At 37.3% G+C, this 20,707-nt stretch overlaps 1 protein-coding gene across 15 annotated transcripts in view; it reads right to left on the reverse strand.

Annotated features, from left to right (window-relative positions):
- The window catches only part of camk2g1 (calcium/calmodulin-dependent protein kinase (CaM kinase) II gamma 1), a 63,780-nt gene that overhangs the window by 5,981 nt on the left and 37,092 nt on the right, over nt 1-20,707 (reverse strand). For 2 of the 15 annotated variants that reach the window (XM_043253038.1, XM_043253044.1), the window contains exons 7-18: nt 17,695-17,797; nt 16,262-16,345; nt 14,820-14,914; nt 11,791-11,913; nt 10,870-10,953; nt 10,712-10,754; nt 10,224-10,286; nt 5,559-5,599; nt 5,084-5,170; nt 3,463-3,507; nt 2,832-2,877; nt 1,378-1,482 (exon numbers count right to left, since the gene is read on the reverse strand). In XM_043253038.1, coding sequence (XP_043108973.1) covers nt 1,378-1,482; nt 2,832-2,877; nt 3,463-3,507; nt 5,084-5,170; nt 5,559-5,599; nt 10,224-10,286; nt 10,712-10,754; nt 10,870-10,953; nt 11,791-11,913; nt 14,820-14,914; nt 16,262-16,345; nt 17,695-17,797 — 919 coding nt within the window. Of the gene's footprint in view, nt 1-1,377; nt 1,483-2,822; nt 2,878-3,462; nt 3,508-5,083; nt 5,171-5,558; nt 5,600-10,223; nt 10,287-10,711; nt 10,755-10,869; nt 10,954-11,790; nt 11,914-14,819; nt 14,915-16,261; nt 16,346-17,694; nt 17,798-20,707 lie in introns of all 15 variants that reach the window. The other 13 variants (XM_043253037.1, XM_043253042.1, XM_043253039.1 and 10 more) reach the window with 11 other exon arrangements.

Below are 20,707 nucleotides of genomic sequence, written 5' to 3' on the forward strand. Positions count from 1 at the left end.
ATGCTAAAAGACAATACATTTGTCAAAATGTATGAAGTAGGGAACAGGAGGAAGGTTGGAGGGAATTGTGAAGTACAGATGCTGACAGATGTTAAATGAAGAGAGAGCAGGTGTGGATGAGGTCCTATATGAGGTGTTGCAGTTGCAGCGTTTCTGGCTTGGACATAGAATCAAGTCGGTTTTTTTTCTTATACCATTGCTATCTTATTTTATCCACTATTCATGACTATGGTCGGCCAATTAATATAAGCCTTGTTTGTGTCGGTTCCAGCTGTTAGTTAAAAATAAGTATTACGTTTAAATAAGTGTGCTTTTCTGTAATTTTATAATTATCCCATTTGCTGACATTAAATTGTATCACACACATGCTGCTAACAATATGTTCTCTACATTTTATTTAGGTTTTTAAAATCACCAAAACCATTTCATCAAGAGCACATTCTTAATGTTTTTTTTTTTTTTTTTTTTTGCAAAGTCTCTATTTCAAACTTTTTATTTACTCTTGTAGTGGAAATTACTGACGATTACGTGCAGTCTTCAGTGTCACATGATCCTTCATAAATGTAATATCCTTCTAATATGCTAATAGGATGCTCAACAAAAAAATTCTTCACACTGACAATGGTTGTAGAACTTAATATTTTTATGGTAATATTTCCTCAGGATTTATGGATGAATATATTGTTTGCAACAATGTACTTCACTGTCACATTCGGTCAATTTAATGCTCCTTGCTGATTAAGCATTAATATCTTTCAAAAAATAAAAATGTTAATTAATTTTTTTTTTTTTGAATGTCAATTGTTTTGGTCATTAAAAACCCAGATAAAGAAATATAATACAATTAAATAAAATTATAACAAGCATTATGTTTCAACAGAATGACAATAAGACAAATATAAGAACATATACAGTAATCCAAAGGAGGCTATATGGACTATTGTTAACCAGCAAGAAATGAAATCACAAGTATGCATCTTTGATGTGGAATATTAAAAAAAAAAAAAGAAAAGTATATTAATTATGACTTCTGAAAGGAGAACTTTCGAGACTTCAACCACAAGTTGGGAAAGAGAACGTAGGAAAAAGTCAGGAGCAGAAAACCTACAAGTTCAATCTAGTTACTAAAAGGGCCATTTTACACCAAAGCAGACCTGGAAATAGTATAGTTTAGCAGCATGCATCAGGTGGGTGAATACATTTGTGAGAAGAAAAGGGGATCAACAGCTGTGACATACAGTACTGTTCTACATGGAAAGCAAGTGATCCTTATACGCTAAAGGGCAGAAAGGCTGGATTTGTGGGGGGACAAAAAGGTCTCGACTTGAAGGTTTGAGGAGGGAGGTGCCCGGGTGGTACGAGAGGATCTTGACTTACTGGCAGGAGAGCCCTGTGGCGAAGCCACCAGAGCGGGCAGCTCTTCCCCGGCACTGCACTGACTCATCACGGCACTGTCACTGCTCGCTCCCTGCGCACTCTCGGCTGGCACAGCCCCAAAACCACACGCCACCAGGAGGAAAAACACACACATCTCTCATGTCCTTCACCAGCCCAAACACACTAACAAACACCACACCAATGCTGGCACTTCATCATGACTAAATAGCTTAACGGGCACGAAGACGCTGGATGGGATGCGTTTAGATGAGCTGTTCTCAATAAAAGAAGCACTGTGTTTATGGGAGCAGGACTACAGGTGATGATCCTGGATTTTCCAGAAGAGTTATGAGAGATGGTGTGACGCAGGTCTGCATCTATGGGTGTGGTGAAGCTGAGTCGTGTTTGTTGTGCTTGGACAACAGCGCACTCAGAGATTGTTTCTCCAGGCTCTGCGCCAATTTCCTGTCCTCATCACCTAACCTCAGACGTGACGGAGCTAATGATAAGGCTCTTTAAGCAGCTATTGTCCGTCCAAGCCCGGAGTGAATAAGGAGAGGAAATGAATTCAAGCCTGGCCCTTTTTCGTGACAGAAAACTGTATCGGCGAGAGTCCCTTAGGAAAAACACGCCGGTTCGCAACATGCTAATGATTTTACAAGACACGGTACATCGACAAACATCTAAATAAGTGGATTGAAAAACACAGGACACACACACACACACACACACACAAACACGGACAAAATCTAAAAGGAAACCTACTGAGACACCTACGGTTTTAAGACAGACGTGTGCATATATATATATATATATTATAGAAATATATATCAATTCATTTGAACTTGGCTCATTTGTGTGACAATGACAAACTGTGTGAGTGATCTGACATTGAGATGCTATTCAGATGGGACTAGTTTTCCCTGAAGACATCAAGTAAGAGTTTATACTTAATTTGTTGTCTCTGTCTGTCTGTCTAAAAAAAAAACCTCAAAAGAAATCGAATCCCATCCAAACAGGAATGTTTGTGAATACGCTCATTTTCTTGCCACTTTGCCCTCATTTACTTTGCTGAACGCTGTAAACTATTATCTCTCTGGGGCACCTTCACTATCTGTAAGCTAGCATTTATCTGAAAACACAATCATGCATGTGTAAACGTGTAAATCACAATCCATCTAACCCCGTCTCAATGCCCTTGACCGTAATTCCCCTCCTGTCCGCCCGGCAGCATGTATGCATGTCTTTCAAAATCACTGAACGTTTTTATATTTCTAACAATAACTGACTGAAGTGACATGTATATCGTTTAATCAAAAGCTTTTCAGTGTGTTTTTGGTGCTGTGATCGGACAGGAGAGAGATCACTCTTCTGACACAAGCACTGGGAGCTCCAACGCCACAGTGCTGGAGGCATGCAGAGAAGAGGAGAGAAGATCTGTGTACCTTTCCTACCTTTCATATCCTCTTCCTCATTGGTGTTACAGCTCTCTGTGGAGCCCTGGGGACAGAAATAGGGACAAACAAAGAACATACAAGACAAACGAAACATGAGACGTGAATAAAAAGTAATACGAGCAAAATTAGGTTATGGTCTGTAAAATACTTCCAGAGTCAGAATCAAAAACATGCTGAATCATAAGTTAAACATTAAATCATCAAAATAATAAATCACAGAGTTGTAATAATAATAACAACACCCCTCACAAATCAACTTGTTTTTAATTTAAAGAGAACAATTACAAATTATTGATATCTTAATCTTCCAATATCTTGCAGCGGTGAAGGCTCACAAATCTGAAAAGGTTTATAATTATTATTATTAGCAGGATTATTATTATATACCAGAAAAACTTAAAAAGTGTACTGAAACCAGATATAAACTAAATCAAAACTATAATAGTATGTAAACAATACTAAAACAACACTGATTATTAGGCCAAGAAATATTTAGCGATTTAAAACAATAAAAAAAAAAATGTGGATTTTAAAATTTCATTTGATCAGTCAAGATACATTTAGAAAACAGCGTGCAAAAGTGCAATTTGTGAATCCATTCTCTATCACTTGCTCTTGAATAATGTACCTTGGGTCCATCGACAGGGTTGTGCACAACTGTAGTTTGTGGCTCCTGTAAAATTGAACAAGATTTCGCATCATTAAAGTACACCCATCCACAACAATCTGGTTAAACGAAACATCCTTCAAGGAATGCAAACAGAAACACTTTTAAAGCTGCTGCGACTGTCTTGGCTCAGACACAAATTGAGGATTCTGAGATCAAATAAAGGAATCTAAATAGACTATTACTTTATGAGAAAATGAACACAAGGTTGGGTTCAAGATGAGCTTGAAGAACATTCACAGCTCACTACAGAAAACCGACCACACGTGTACACTTAAAAATAATAAACGTCATGCGTCACGATGATTTAAAGATGCAGTTTCTCAAATTCAACCAGGCCCGGTTCCAAGGCAGTGCATGAGGGTGCTTAGAATTGCATCCATTCACAGACATGTTGATGTCTTGAACCTAACAGTAAATCTGAGGCATTTTAAATACACTTTACACTTACCTAAATTGCCAGAGTTTTTGTTTAGGTAAGTTCTGTACGAATAATCTCATGAAGTGTAATTATTCTTTAAAAGAATTACTATCGTTATTAATACAGCTATTTTTTATTTAATCGCCTTTATTAAAAAATATACTCATCTAAGTTAATGTTTAATTAATTAATTTTAGAGCCCTTGGGATCATTAGAAGATGGTTTAATACTATGTGGCTTATCGGTTTTTCCCCAGATTTTAGTTATTCTCTCAAACAACTAAACACTACACATATTATTTCAAATTCCCACTTCTGTTGCCTTTTATGTGTCTGATAGCCCAGTGTTTGCTAGCTGTCCATCAGCACTGTGGAGGCATTTTAAGGCCTCGGGAGGGGTCGAGGGTTAACTTGTGCTCTTAATGGATTGTTTTGGAGGTCCCAGGATGCTCTTTGCTCAGCTATTTGGGCAGTCAAGCAAACAAGGCCCATGTGAAGTGTCAATCCACTTTTCCTTTCCTTTTTTTTTTTTTTTTTTTTGAAAAACCTCCAGGGGACACTGCTAGTTTCCAACACGGCCTAACGGCTGACAGCTTTCTGTGTGGGATACTGCATCTTTACTGACTGGTTTATGCACTCCAACAGAACTCAACATGCTATTGACTAAAATCCATATATTTATTTTATGTTGCATGGTGACTTGGCTCACATTCTTGTTATTTTCACCATGCATGTACAGTTAACTGTTAAATGTCACAGACACTCACGTTTGATAACTATACTGTTCGTAACAAGGTGTGAATATGTCTTCGTAGGCAAACTAAAGACAAGAAGAGTGGAGGAGGACATAAACCAGCAGCTTACGGGCAAGAACAAACCACTCCTGATGACAAGTTTATAAAACACCACAACATGTACCAGACGTGCTTCGAGAGGACATGAGCGCTCCCCCCCCTCAAAAAAAAAAAAAAAAAAAAAAAAAAAAGGGAGAGACCACTAGTGCACAGCAAAACTACAGGTCTGAGCTATTTTAGTACATGCAAAATTGTTTCAAAACCTTCTGACATGCGCCAAACACTATTGCAAACACTTGATTATGTACTATGGGATACAGTCAGATGAGTAGATGGGTTACAAAAAGAGTTAAATGTAGATGAGGTACCATCGGTGTAGAAGAGGTTGTGTTGCTTTCTTTCATGGCGTTCACTACAGCGCTCACTACACTGTTTTTAGTGTTGTTTGTCTGGGGCTGAAATAGAGAGGACAGATACAACTTCCTTTTTAGAGAGATGACATTACTTATGGACATGATCGGAGCCTTGGTACGGTTAGAAATCACACAAAAGATGAATAGCATAAGCCTGGAAGAGGACTCTTTAAAGTTATCCATCATCACTTAAACAGAAAGTGACGATTCCTTTACATTTCATGGAATATTGTGTCCAAATTATAATACAGTCTGTATTCACTCAGGGAACACATGGGTTGTACTACTACAAATGGTTTTAAATGATTTCTGTTTAGTTTAAAACGCATTAATAGGAAGCTCTGGTAGATATGGGAACCTCTAAAGGCTTCTGGAAAGGTTATAAAACATCTCAAATCTCCAGGAGAAAGTAGGCATATAAGGAACATACCTTGACTCCATCTGCCTTCTTGTTGAGTAAACTTTTGCATGCTGTAGGGAACAGAGAAAGACTAAATCACTACATACAGATTGAGTCACAAAACTGACAGAATGCTCACATCTGCACATATTTCAAATAAATTCCCATATAAAACAATTAACAAACTGCTGGCTTGCATTCAGTCATTCATTAGCATACAGGGTTTGGGAGGTAATGCTGACTAGCGTCATTTTTCACCACAGGAGACATTTCTCACAGATCTATATATATATATATATCAGTTTAATCCAAAGACATATAAAGCTTTGTGAGATGGAGGTAATAATATATTATAAACTTATTGCAATTAAAAAAAAAGGGAAATTTACTTTAAAGGGGTCATATCTTGAATCTAATTTTCCTTGATCTTTAAAAAAGATAAAAAAAAATACTGTATTGTATAAAAAAAAGTGATTTCAAACTAAAGAAACAAACAAGTAGAAACAAGAAGCTTTCTATTCAAAGGGAAAAATAGTTTCTACAAAAATATTAAGCAGCACAACTGTTTAACATTGACTAAATCAGCTTATTAGGATGAGTTCTGAAGGATCATAAAGATTATACATATTTAGATATTTTATCAAATAAATATAGTCTTTTTGAGAATAAGAGACTTAATTTAAAAGAAAATACCACTTTTAAAAAAAAAAAAAAAAAAAAGTAGTGTATTCGTAAATGAACATGAAATCAATAAGTATTTCACATTGGAGGGGGTGTTTCTAATGAAGCAGAAAAAAATATTATGCAAAAGAATGAAATAAACAGCCAAAAAAGGGGGAAAAAGTGACTAATATTGTACTAACATAAGGTAACCCCAGTGCAAAAAAAAAATAGAAATGCATGATATGACCCCTTTAAAATTAACCAATTGCACAAACTTGGAATAAATTGCCCATTTTATTCCATTTTTCACCAATCGGAGAGCAGATAAAGAGAATAAATTTATTCTCCATTTGCGGCTGCAGGAAAATCATGCCTAATATATGCAATTGATTTTCCCTTTAACTGCAACTGTTATTTCCCAGAGGGCATGTTGGAGAGGTCTTGAGTCAGTGTAAGGGAAACGGCCCCGATACACTTCAGAATCCCTCAGAGCACAATCAAATGACTTGTGTAAGGCCTGTAAACCCTCAATAACAGAAAAAATAAAAACCTCATTCGATACTCCTGTTTAGCGCCTTACCTTCCGTACACAATCGGGGAGAAAAGACGGCAAGGTTAAAAAGAAAACAAAAACCATTTAGTAGCAGAGAGGACAAGCTGGACGATAGCAGGCATTGTTTGCATTGCAGTCCTGCTTTCATGCTTCACTAATCATGAGGTGAGAGGTGCTGGGTGGTGGATGCAATTCACCATACGGTCAGCCATGCAGTGCCAACGGGATTATACCACGAGTCCCATAATGCAATGCACTGATGAGGGAGTTAAAAAGCTAAACCTCAACTCATTACCATTCCACTGTCTCTCACATATCTAACTATGTCTCATAGGATTCACAGACTGTGACTGGGAAAGCTGAGCCAGCAGTCTTCTGTTACACAGCGCAATAATCAGATGGATTTGGGACCCCAGGACACCGCAGTCATACCACTATTGATGCTGAGTGGAAATAAATTATAGAGGGAGGAAGAAATCATTTTCAAACAAAGTGCAAAACAGTGCAGTAGTCTTCAATGATTTAAAGATTACACAATTACATATTCAGCAAAAAATATTCATGTGGCATCCTACTGCAGTTTAAATAACAGGGGTGAAGAGATAAATCAAATTTCAACGCAGTTCATTAATTACAGAATTTAATCATTATAATTCTATTATAAATATCCGCTAATTCCAAATCAGCAATCTTAAAAACGTTATAATGGGTTCTTCATAAAATCTTACCAAAACAATCCAATCTTTGATGTACTGAATAAATAAGTAAAAAATAATGAATCAAATATTTACACCCCTATTAAATAATGCTTTAGGCTTCAGGAGGTGAAAAGGTCTTGGAGGCAGCATATTGAACTAGTAAAATCCATTACGACAGCCATTAAAGGATTCAATACACCTTTAAATCAGACGTGTGCAAGCAACAAATTACATATTAGAGATTTACAGGCAACACAACCCACATAACATGCCTTATCCTCATAGCTTATTGGACAGTAAATCTTATCTCGGTCATACAATGAAAAGCTCTTAAACAAAGAATGAAGAAACATTGATGAAATGTCATTACTGGTTATTGGTTAACATCTTACATCAACTTGAGTACTGGCTTTAACAATAGCAGAATATAAAGAGTTATAAACACTTACAGTACTAGTTGAAGCCAAGAACTGATGGAGAGCATAGATTGGACGGCTCAGAAGAACATTAAAGGAATATTCCAGGTTAAATACAACTTTAAACTCTATGAATTGTCCTTCATTGGTTAAAAAAAAATAATGTATACGGTAATGCCCTTCTGTAGGGATAATTAAGGCCACAAGTAGAACTAAACCTCAAGAAATATTTTCATTTCTAATTCATTTTTATGTCAGAATCTCAAAACTTTCAGAAATTTTGTTCAAACAATGAGTCAATACTGCATTTTCCCAGCAGCATCCAAGCTGCATACTCCTTTAACAGGAATGCTAACGGACAGGTATGTTAGTGCTCCTGAATCATAGTATACATACTGTAGAAATAGTAAGAAGGCTCTAACCTATAACTGACAATAACAAAAACAGTATTTTTTTACAGGTTCAATAATACAACAAAGTGCTTTTGTTAGGCTTCCATAATCCTGGAGGATCTGAACATATGCTGCGATTTTTCTTAATTGTTCGCCTTTGACCATTACGTACATATGAAGTATTCTCGCAACGCTGACAGCTGCTCAGAAACAGCTTGCTGAAAATGGCAGCTGGCTGACATTTACTGAAACTGACAGACAGATGTCTCGCACTTTGGAAAGAGCGAGACTATTCGATTTTGATCAAACAACAAAACTGGAACCAGACATCTCCTCTCTGCTTTCTCCTGACTCAGAGACACTGTCAACAGTGTTGTCCATCTGCCCTCCAGAGGGCCTCCTTCCCCGCAGACCACCTGGCGCTCAGCGGACCCTTGCGCCGACTACATGGGGTCTGACGACTGGCAGCAAGCCAACCCCGCTCCTGCCCGTCCGTGTGGTTAAGCCCCTGCGCTCTTGGCGAGGGGAGAAGGAAGAGTTGAAAGGAGAGTGGTAGGGCAATGGTGGCGTGGCTAGGCTGCAAGGGTCTGCTTTAGTTGACGACACAGGACACCGATCTAAAAACCTCCATCCCCTCCAAACCTCTTTATTCTGTCTGAGGCGGAGAGCAACGAGGTGGGCTGAGCACAGACACGTGACCGGGGTCCTACATCTGCAGCTAAAGCAGACTCCACGTAAATGCTATTTAACCCAATAGCGCAAAACACCAGTAAGCTGATCAGCAGGGAAGGAGGGAGCCAAAAAGGGCTGAAGCAATTTAATCGAGAGGGACAGAGCGAGACAGAAAAAAAAGAGAAAGTCTAATCAAAGAAGGAGCAGCGACATTTGCATTTTTTTTGCTCCATGCAGACGATAATGCATGCCGGCCGATGGTGGGTCTCATGGTGGCGATTGTTAACATGAATGCAGTGCTGCGCTATTGATTGGATTGTTTTGCCTAGAGACGCTGTGTGTAAATTGAACTGGGGACAGTTGCGAGATGAAACGAGACATTGTTTGTTCACGCGTATAAAAAAAGCAGATCTATGCCGACGGATAATGAATAGACCTTTTGAAAGATGAACAAAAGCTATAATACTTCAAATTTCGCTATAAGGGTCATTCTCAAAAAATGGTAACAAACAGATCAGTCAAGAAAAAAAAATTGGCAATTAATAATTCAAATCATTCTATAAAACAGAATAACTTATTGATTACTGGTATTTTCAAATTTGGTATTTTTCTTTTAAAAAAAAGAAAGAAAAGAATTTGCCAGTATACCACTTCTATGATACTTAGTTACAGCAAACGGCGATTTGGCCACAAAATTAAGCAGTTAATTTTAATTCAATTACATTACACAAGTATAATTTGCACTGGATTACATAAATTATTTAAAAGTTATTATTATTTGAGTTGAGATGCATTATAGTATATTGCATTTTTTAAATAATGTAGTATAATCTGAGAAAAACTCATTTTTGGGAATGACCAATAACTGCCCTAGAGCATTAACAATTTGTTTATTAATTTGACCCATGTTAGAGGACTAAACATGTTCTAATACTTAGAAAAGATAGCTATATGATGGTTAAAGTTACATGGTTATGTAAAAGCAAAGCAGTGAAAAAAAGAACATGCTACCCCATAAAACTCTTACACATCGCTCAAATGCATGACGTGTTTGTGAGAGATGGAAATTCAGCAGGCCACTATCCTTTTAAAAGTGAGAACTTCTCCAAGACTATACAGCAGACGTCGTTCATGAGAGTGAAGACCAAATAATTTATGCAAGTGATTGCAAGAGAGGCAGGCTTCTCATTGGCTGCATGCTGATTGGGTAGAGCAGAGGGGGGGCGGGGGGTTTGGAGGCATTGTGGAGGGGGCTCGCTGGGCCCCCTGGTGGCGAGGTGAGGAGATGCACTCTCACATACCTTCCTGTGCAAGCGCGGCAGTGCTTGTGGTGGGAGCAGCAGGGCTGGTATGCTGCCGGCCCACTATTGGACAGAGAGGCGTTGAGTTGGGAGAAGCTTTGGAACTGTTTTCAAACCCTCTACTGAACAAATTACCTTTGTTTATTAAGAATCAAGGTCTAAAATAAAAACGACAAAGCATTCAAACCTACTGTATCACCTGAACAAACCGTAAACATCTTCCATTCAGAAAGTAAAGTTACTGATATTCCTTTACTGCCTTAACAGCTCAAAGAAATCGAGATTTGAAGCAGAAAAATCCAAAAGTTTATACTCATGTAATCGAAAGCTTTAGATCCCAAGTGAATTCTCTCTCCATTTAATTACTGAGCCAGCCGATCAACATCTTTTTCTATAATGAAAACTGAAGCAAGACTTCAACAGGTGGGCAAAGTTCGTCCATGACTTTGCATTTTCCTACCTGATCCCAGGAGAATGAGAGAACTCACCTGAGAAGTTTCTAGAAACCAGCATAGTAGTGAGAATGGCTCCCTGAACAAAGACAGAAAAATTGAGTGTTCAGTCCATGCAACAGAACTTTCTGCACTAATTACCCAAGGGAAAAAGATTGGAGTTAGTCTAAGGGTCCTTCAAATCCATGCCGTACCTTGAGTTTTCTGCTAGCGTTGAACTTGCGCAAGCACTCCACGGTCTCTTGACGATGCATCATGGATGCCACTGTGGACCGTTGCTGAAATGAGCAAATGCAAGACAGAGAAAAACATTGCACATGAGCATTAGCAAAGTATTTAAACTAATTAAAGAGACAGTTCCTCCAAAAACTACCAATCTCTCATTAATCATGCACCCTCATATAGTCCCACATGACTTATATTCTTGTATGGAACACTTAATAAACTTAATAATATATTTGTCACCATTAAATTAATTTTGAGTTTGAGGGATGCAATAATACTATAAATATAGTCTTATTCATACAATAGTCTTACATAAACTAAAAGAGGTGTTTATGTTACTCATTCATAATCAAGAACAAGACAAAGTTAGATTCATTGACAAATGAAACAAAAAGATCTGCTTCGAAAGATTATATATAAATCAGACATTGCTAAATTTCTAAGACTCCGTAAACAAAACATAAGCTGTATGAACCATATTTATGGTGTTTTTAGGGCTGGAAGATAATATAGGTTACACTGATATTCTTGATTCCTTTGATCAGACAAATTTAACTACCGGTAATTAAATCACAACTGTTTTCATATGAGAAATCTTAAGAAATTCGACATTAGACTCCACCCTGTCCGCACATCGCAGATGATTAAGCTTAATTAATCAAGAAAAGCAGTAACGATTATGCATAAAATGGGATTAATTGTGCGGCTCTAGTGCTTCTGCACTATTTTTAAAGTTTCAAACTAAATGCGCTATTCTTATTCTGAGAGCACAAAATGTGTGAATATGAAAGCTTCATATTAAACTCAAAAAAAGCTCAGATTCCATCAATAGATTTCTCTTGCTTTAAACTTGTGGAAAATGCAGTGATAACTCGGCATAGATAACTTACGCAGACCCATGGGTGCTTTAGGGCCTGCTCTGCTGTGATTCTCTTAGCTGGGTTGATGGTCAGCATTTGGTTGATGAGGTTCTTGGCCTCAGGGGTGACCGTGTCCCACTCCGGAGAAGGAAACTGTGGAGGCAAGAATCATGAGCGAGCGTCAGATATGCAATCTAAAAGCAGGAGGAAGCCTAGAGAGCTTTTCACACCACAAAATGTACCGACACACACATACAGAGCGCCCTGCACAGGGCCTAATGAAATTTAACGTATCAAGGCAGCATACAGGATTCAATGAGTCACGGCAGTCAGTCCTCCTATTGTCGGCCTATTCGGCACGGTTGGTGCTTGAAACATGTTGCTTGCGCATTTCACACCTCATGGCTTCATTTCAGCCCATAACTAGAGAAAATTGCAGTTGTAATTAGCCAATAAAAAGCCGTGTCTGTATCCGTGTTGAATGTGTGTCACACCTCCTCTTTCGTACCAGGAGATCTTAATGTGGCCGTTACAAATCCTTTGTCTGTTCCAAGAAAACCTTGGGCAGGTTCCAGGAAGTATAATTTGTTTTGCGCATCAAGCTGTGTTGCATCAGCTAAAACGAGCGTGTGGATTGTACTTAGAAACACCGCAGGTGCTCGTAAGTCCTTACACACACTGATTCAGCTGCGCTTTTGGCTCAGGGCACTGTTAATACATGTCATGGGTGGGGCGTTTTTGCACCGCTGTGCGCTGCTTCAGCAAAGACGGACACTCAGGATTGGTGATGGCGCATCCAAATGTGAACACATGGCTAGAAGGAGCAGTGACAGACGCTGGTAACGGATGAAGTACAACTCTTCACCTCATTGATTGCGCTCATATGACGGAAGGTTACTAGAGTACAAAACAAGAGTTCATTGTGAGGTTTCCCAAGTTGATTCTCATATACTGTGCATCAATAATGCATCAGCCTGTCGAGATTTGGATTAATAGTTTTGCTGTTAGATATTACCACTGATATTGGGCAAAAAATAAAGAAAAAAGTATTTAGCAATTAGCACTCACACAATATATTATGGAAATACCACTTTACTTTGGAAGCGATTATTTGCAACTAATCAACTTTACAGCCCTAAGCGAAAAATGTTTATTGAGCAACAAATAAGCATATCAGAATGATTTCTGAAAGGTCATTTTTTGATGACTAAAACATTCAATGTAGAATTGAATTCAGGAATAAATTACAATTTTAAATGTATTAAAATGGAAAGAAGCTATTTTAAATTGTAAAAATATAAAATAAGACTTTTTAACTTGAATTTTAATATACTGTCAAACCAGGGATTTTAGACAGTTTCAACAGTTTCTTGTGTTCAAAATGTATATAATAAGCAAGTACACCATGAATCCATTTTCCATTTTTTGGCTTGTCCTGAATCACTACAGTACACGTATAATACATGTATATTCTGACTGGTTCAGGTAGACGCCACTGTTATTCACAATAGATATCAACAGAGAAGTAGTTCTTCATGAAAAATAAAATGTTCTTCAGCAAGCTACAAGCAGTTCCGTTTAATAACAGCCAAAAGTGCCAAAAGTTTTAAATATAATAAAACTATATGACTCTGAGCATTAGTATTGATGATTTTAATGCCTTTGCATGGTAGGAAATTATGAAAACACATTAATATGGAACTCTACACATGTTTTGAGCGGTCCCCGTTATGACACTCCATCCACAGAAGGGTCCTTGACCTCTAAATCATTTTGTGGATGAATTTTCAGCAAAAATAACCACACTGTGATAAAGGATTTGTCATATTGTCCATCCCTGAGGTAAACTGACCTGGCCTGCACAACACTGTGACCACCAAAACCATCTAACAGTGTAACATGCATGCACTCCATTTTCACAATAAGGTTGAGGTTACATCATCTCCTCCCTTTTATTTGTCACATAGATTTTAAATGGAACGAACGTCTCTCTGGGGCAGTCACTCACTCACATGCCCTGCCACATACGTCTGAGGGTGTGAGACTGTGATGAAAGAGATGGACAATTCAAAAATACGCACACACACACACACACACACACACAGGTACGCAAGCAAACAAGCACATACACTCTGGGACAAGAGGCAGTTGTTTCTAAGCTAAGCTGATCTCTCTGCAATGCGTCAGGGAGGGCCTGACATAATCAATAACAGTACCAGTAGCTCTAAATCGCACCCAATCAGAAATTAAACAGGCAGTTTGATCACAGTGTGTGTTGCAGAGACCTTGCGACATCTGTTGTAATCAAATCATGCAGCAACAACTGAGCAATAAGCTGGAATCTTATTTCTTTGATTTGATTTTAATAATTCACTGAAGTTCAAATGGAAAAAATTATTTCAAAAATAATATAAAATTACAGCTCATTTATTAATTGCTACAACATTTGATTACACAATGTATTTTACTTCAATGTATGTTATGTTTATTTAATTTTATTTCATTTAAAACCGATGTTATGTTTCTTCTTATTTTTTTATTTATTGATCGATTTTATTTTATTACATTTTTTCCCATCTTGCCCTATTATTGCCACTGGTTTAAACATTTTTGAACAGCTCTGCCTTAAATTTTATTCCAGAAGAATTCACAAACAAACATTCATAGGAAATGTTCATGGCATCCTGCTGGGAAATTCCAGTGATTTTCTGAAAGGATGTAGAGGCCTTGTGATGTGCGGTCTAAAATTAAACAAGCCTCACTAGACTCATTTATGAAACGGCTTGATGAGTTCACATGGACTGGACTAATTAGAAACACCCAAAAATATGATTTTAAAGTAAAACACTGCTTCAAACGTCTACGAAAATTTGACAGAAATGTGGACAGAGGAAATGTAGAGAGCTAAACATTTTTACACTCCTAGTGAATGCCTCAGTTGAAAGACTTGATCGTGCATTCAAAAACCAATCAGATGAAGGGGGTTTTAGAGTAGCTGGACTGAAATCCCACATACAGAGACGGAGAAAGTGGCTCCATCCGAGGACAGCTGTACTTACATCATAAGCTCCAGCCTTGATCTGCTGGTATAACTTGTGTTGATCTTCATCCCAAAATGGAGGATAGCCCACTAATAGAATGTACAAGATTACACCTGTAAATGAAAGAAAGAGAAATGTATTCTGATTGGCTGACAAAAAGAATACTAGATTCCTAGTGACTGACAGAAATTCTGAGCTGTTTATTTATTTACACACACACTTATTTATGTATTTATTTATTTTTATTTTTTTTGCATGTACAAAGTTCCCTTATAGCATTACTGTAAAATATCGCTTTGAGTTGTGTGTAGGCAATTTTAAATGTTGCAAATAATTGCTAATGATTTTAAATCACAAAATATGGTTTCAACAAAATATTTAAATGTAGTTGATTTAAACCAAAAAAAAAAAAAGCTTTTGTATTAAACAAAAAGAACTAAGCAATAAAGCAATGCAGAAACATTTCACACAGATTAAAGTGCAAAAATAATTTTAAAGGCCAATAGGTAACACTTTACAACACAATCTATTAAGTTACCAACATTTGCTACAGAGGTTATTAATCTTTTTTTTTTTTAATACAAGTGTTAGTTCATGTTTGATTGGGGGTTATTGAATAGCAACAATGTGTCATTAAATATTGAAATGAAGATTAATTAGTGTTTTTCATTTGCAGTTGAACTAATAAATGAACTAAAGCTAACTAATGTAGCCTTAATGTAAAGTGTGACAACAAAGAAGCAAATCATTTCCAAACGGTCGCTATGTTGTAGGCCAGACTGAAATGTAGAAAAAGGATAAAAATTATAGCCTATTAACTATAAATATTTAAGTATTTGGAACTATGAAGACTATTGAATACAAAAATCTGAATGGCAGTTTAAATCATTTAAAAATGTATTTCAGCTGCTTTGTTTTCGGTGTTTCCAGGGTAGCGACATTTCTGCTGCTAACGCCATCTTCTGTCAGAGAGTGAATGTGCACTTTCATTCATTTTTAATAGCTCACAATATTGTACATATGATGTTTATAATTGTGATATTTCTTACAGTCTAGTTGTGCTTGTATAATTGAAAAAGAATGCTTCATAAATAAGTACATATTTAAGTCCAAATAGGTGTTTTACATTAAACCCAACACCATTAGCTCTTATTACTTCACATGAAACTCTCAGCCTTAACCTGACTGATATCCTTGTTTCAAACGATGGTTAAGTGCCTCACTCAATACTTGTTTGAATAAGAATGTATTACAAAAAAAAAAACTGTTGACAAACAGGTCTCCCATACATTTGCACCCTACATTTTGCTGAGTTTGGCAGGAAAAACAGGCTTGGTGCCGAAACGCTATCCAGCACTGCACTGCGAACTTGAGCAGAATGAATACTGCAACCTGTTAAATCAGCAAGCAGAATGACTATGCATGAGGTCTAATGATTAAAGACCCTGTTGAAAACTCACCACAGGCCCAGATGTCCACAGGTTTGCCGTAGGGATCCTTCCTCAACACCTCTGGAGACAGGTAGCCAGGTGTGCCAGCAAAACCTGTGACAAAAACAGGTTGAAGTGACCATTCTGCACCATGAGAATAAGATTAAGTGGCTTCGAACTACAGGCGCCTGAAGGAAAAGTAGCTCGGCCAATTAATATTCACTGAAATGCTAATAATTCCAAGCAGGTGTGTGTGGATAGTTTGATAGATTAATTTTTTACATGCGCCAGAACAATTTGGAGCCAAAATGGTGACGTGCCAAGATGGCTGCCTCCATCCAGCACTGGCAAGAATGAAGCGGGCTGCAAATAGGTGGTTTTTAAGCAGCTGTGGTAACGTAATTGTCTCACCCGATCATATAGCTTGTATACAACAACCATTCCTACAAGCACGTCTTTGCTCTTCACAAACCTCAGCATACTTTTAATCAAAGCAAGATGATTACCCATTTAAAACTGAAAAAAGCTGTACTAATACTTGATTAGCATTAAAGCAAACGGCTACATCACAGCAGCAGAAATAAGCAGCGGCCAGTAGGGGGCCACAAGGCCCGAGAGAACCCCGTCTGATGGTGATTATCCAGTAGAGACGGCTCAGGAGGGATATTTTCATAGCGAAAGGGTCTTTCACACACCAACAGGACTGTTTGTGAAGGCTAAACATGAAATGGGCTAAGATTGGCATTCGGCACAGCCTGAAAATAAGCCTTTACGGCCCATCCCAATCCATTTCAGACCGGAGGTAATGGAGCGGGAAATGCAGCAACATCCTTTTAAGATAAACTAAAAGAACATTACAAGTGGGAATCGACACAGTTTTGATGGGGAAAATCCTCACTAATATATGAAATCCTGTCAAATCTAAAGCATCGGTAGTAAAAATGCGTGGAAAGGATAGAAAGTATTCATAAATGGCCAAAATCGCCCACAATATCAAAACATAACGGGGATGAGCGGCACATTTAAATATAAAAATCTTTAAAAGTGCTTGTAATTAGTTGGAAAAAGGTTTGAACAGATGTTGTGTTACAAATAGCTTAATTAGCAACAGCTCTTGAGTTCCTCACAAGTATAGGTTTGCCTGAGACTAAATTAAAGAGTAGTAAATATAATTTAGTTAGTAAATATACATTTAATACTTGATTTCACTATTATTTATGCTTGCCTTTCTTAAGGAGAAATATTAACTAAAAAAGTGTGAGCTTAGAAAGTTTCTAAAATACAGTAAAAATATAGTGTAAACTACAGTTAAAATATGGTCTAAAATATAGATTTCTCACAAATCAAGTGTAAAGAAACGCCAAAATGACATACTAGCATGTATTTTAGCATGCTGTCTCGCAGGATGGGAATCAAACTGAGGGGAATGATAAATGAGAGCAGGAAAACATGTTGTTCTTTACCAAACCAGGCCTGCTGATCTCCCTGCACCTCGATGGCCAGCCCAAAATCAGCCAGTTTCACTGCTGCTCCTTTCATCTTACTGGCCAACAGCAAGTTCTCGGGCTGAGGAGGAAAGCAGAGGTAGCCTTTAACACTCACAAACATTTCAAAATGGACTGAAAAGGGAGGTTAAAAAGATCCTTCAGGATCGACGATGCCCAGCGTGTGGTGCAAAGCTGGACGTTTTACTGGTCGTAAATGTTAAATCTAATGGAGCGCTTGCACACTGACGGCAATTTGTAGCATCAAAGCAACTAAACGCCACTTATTTTCAGTTTAAGCAATTTCTACAAATACAGTCTAGCCATTTCCCAAAAAGGTTGAGAAATTAGGTTTATGCAATGTGCAGTTATGTGATGCGGCGACTACTTGCGTACCTAAAAACTTACCTGCCTGCTTTCTTTCCTTAACCTGTCTAGCTAGCATTTACACTGAACAATGCCTAAAACATGCTATTATAAGCACATCCTCAGCCTATTCACCTTTTAATAATGCTTATTCTATTCCTCAATTGTGATGGATAAAATCTGCTATGAAAGTAAAGTTAAAAAAATATGTCATTAATTAGAAAAAGTAAAAAAAAGTTTTGTTGTTCATTCAAATTTAGCAAATATTATAAACAACCATTCAAAGGTTTGGTATTGATACAGTTTACGTTATCGTAGGAAGTCTCTTTTGCTCAAGACTTTATTTATAATGAATAAAAATGTTTTTTGTTTTTTTTTACATAAACATCTTTACTGTTACCTTTAAATTTTCCTTGCTGCATTAAAACAACTTATTTTAAAAAAAAACTGCCTTTAGAACAGTAGTGTATTTTAATTTTAAAGAAATTACAGCAGTGAGAATAATTATTTAAAAATCTAAAAATGTATTGTACTGAACATAGATACAAAAAAATCCTCAAAATAAGGCTGAAATTCTCTTCATTTTTGTTTCTTTTTTTCTTAAAATATGACAGACATTAATTGAAGTTCTCAAATAACATTAAGACCAACATTTACATCATTTTCATCTATTTCCTCGTCAGTGTAAAACCTTCTTTTTATAAAAACATTGCATTACAAGATTGCATTTGAAGATGAATTTCTCTATACTAGTCAAACGTGTTTGGTAGGATATGACCAATTTTTGTGTGCGTGTGTGTGTGTGTGCGTGCGTGTTGGGTCAAAGATCTCTCCACAGGTAATTGAGTTTATTCATGGCTTAAAGGTTAAGCACGACTGAATTGTGTTTGCTTTACTACCACATTTACGCTGAGCAAATATTAGGGTGGATTTCCTGCGGTTTTGTCAGTGCTCCAAAAATTTGAAATCAAACACAAACATGCATTAATATCCAAGAGCTTCAAGTCCAAAACCAAGTGAAGGGGCCCAGAAAGATATATTAGGCACAATGGAGGACTTTCACATTAAAATATAGGCCGGAAAAGTCGATTTCCCCTCCGTTCTCGAATACACAACTCAATAAGCTTGATTTATTAGCTGCTGCACATACATCTTCTCAATGCGCAGAGTTCATCCTCGAGTTCTACATTCAAGCACAGAATTCGAATGCATCCGTTATGAGGATGCTGGGAAATTTATGCCCATAGGTGCGAATCTCTCACTCTCCCTCATTAAACGCACAGACTACAAATGAGGAATGGTGAGACTCGCCGTGACCCCTCCCACATCCCTCCATCTCTCAGGCAATACCAGCAACAGTTGTCGTATCACGTTCCTCGCTATGGCAACCAGCCTGGGCACATCTCTGCTGCTCAGCATTGGGCTCACATACACACGGGGGAGGGCAGTGGATGTGACTAACGCACAATAGGAGGACATGATAAAACTGTGTCTGTGTGCGTTAGCAAAGACATGCCACCGTCATGACAACAAGTACATACATTTCATGCATTCACATGCACTGAGACACAAAGGCACACTGTGCTATGTTTATGCATGTACTTGATTCATATGGTAATATAATGAATTGCTTAACTACTACTGTTGGGGAGAAAAATAAAAAAAGAATCTTTTGGACAAATAAGGTGATTCTTTATCAACTCAACTAGAGCTCCCCGTTGTTGTTAAACAACGTTTCTTAAACGTCTTAAACATTTCTTTTGCTACCTTTATTTTTAAGGCCATACATTATTCAGTTCCAGGAGATAAAGGGATTTCAGTTTGGCTCCTTTAGAAAATCGTTCACATTTTCAGTGGTCAAAAACCAGATGCGGGTTACTGCAAAAAAAGATGATACTTTTTTGTGAAGCATAAATAATGTTGAAGAATTGTTTTTTGGACATCATACGTCAAGCCGTTACTGGAACAGTACCTTTTCAAAAAGCTACACTTTTATACCTAAAATGTACACTTTAATTACTAATACACTGCAAAAAATGCTTTTCAAGGAAAGATTTTGTCTTGTTTCCAGCCAAAATTAAGAAAAACAAAAAAAAATTCTGTTTTAAAATAAGATGAGTTTGCTTACCCCACTTGCAGATTATTTTTCTTGTTCCAAGCAAAATAAATGTAGGAATTCTTTAGATATTTTGGCTGGAAACAAGACAAAAAATATCTTGCCTTGAAAAGCATTTTTCCAGTGCATGTACCTTTAAAGGTACTGAAAGTGTCCCTTTCGTACCTCTGGAAAAGGTACAGCCCTAGTGACAGCTTTTCTTTCTTTATCTCTGTGATTGTACACAAAAAAAGCGGATTACTTAGTAAATATAGATTCAAAACCTTTCATCACCATTTATTTTTGTCTTTCCTCCAAAAGAAAAAAAACTGAGCTGGGGAAGTTTCTCAAAACGGGCTGCTTGACTTTTAATGGCACAGAAGACTTTGTAGCAAGTATACGAGTATGAGATTAAACTGAAATTAGGTAGTATGTACCATCATGTGCTTCAGAGCTGAAATCAAACTCAGGGGAATATTGTCGTATGTGTATATCTGTGTGTTTGTTCGGGGCAAGGCATTGGCTTGTAAG

Source organism: Puntigrus tetrazona, chromosome 12, assembly GCF_018831695.1.
Source record: "Puntigrus tetrazona isolate hp1 chromosome 12, ASM1883169v1, whole genome shotgun sequence".
NCBI lineage: Eukaryota > Metazoa > Chordata > Actinopteri > Cypriniformes > Cyprinidae > Puntigrus > Puntigrus tetrazona.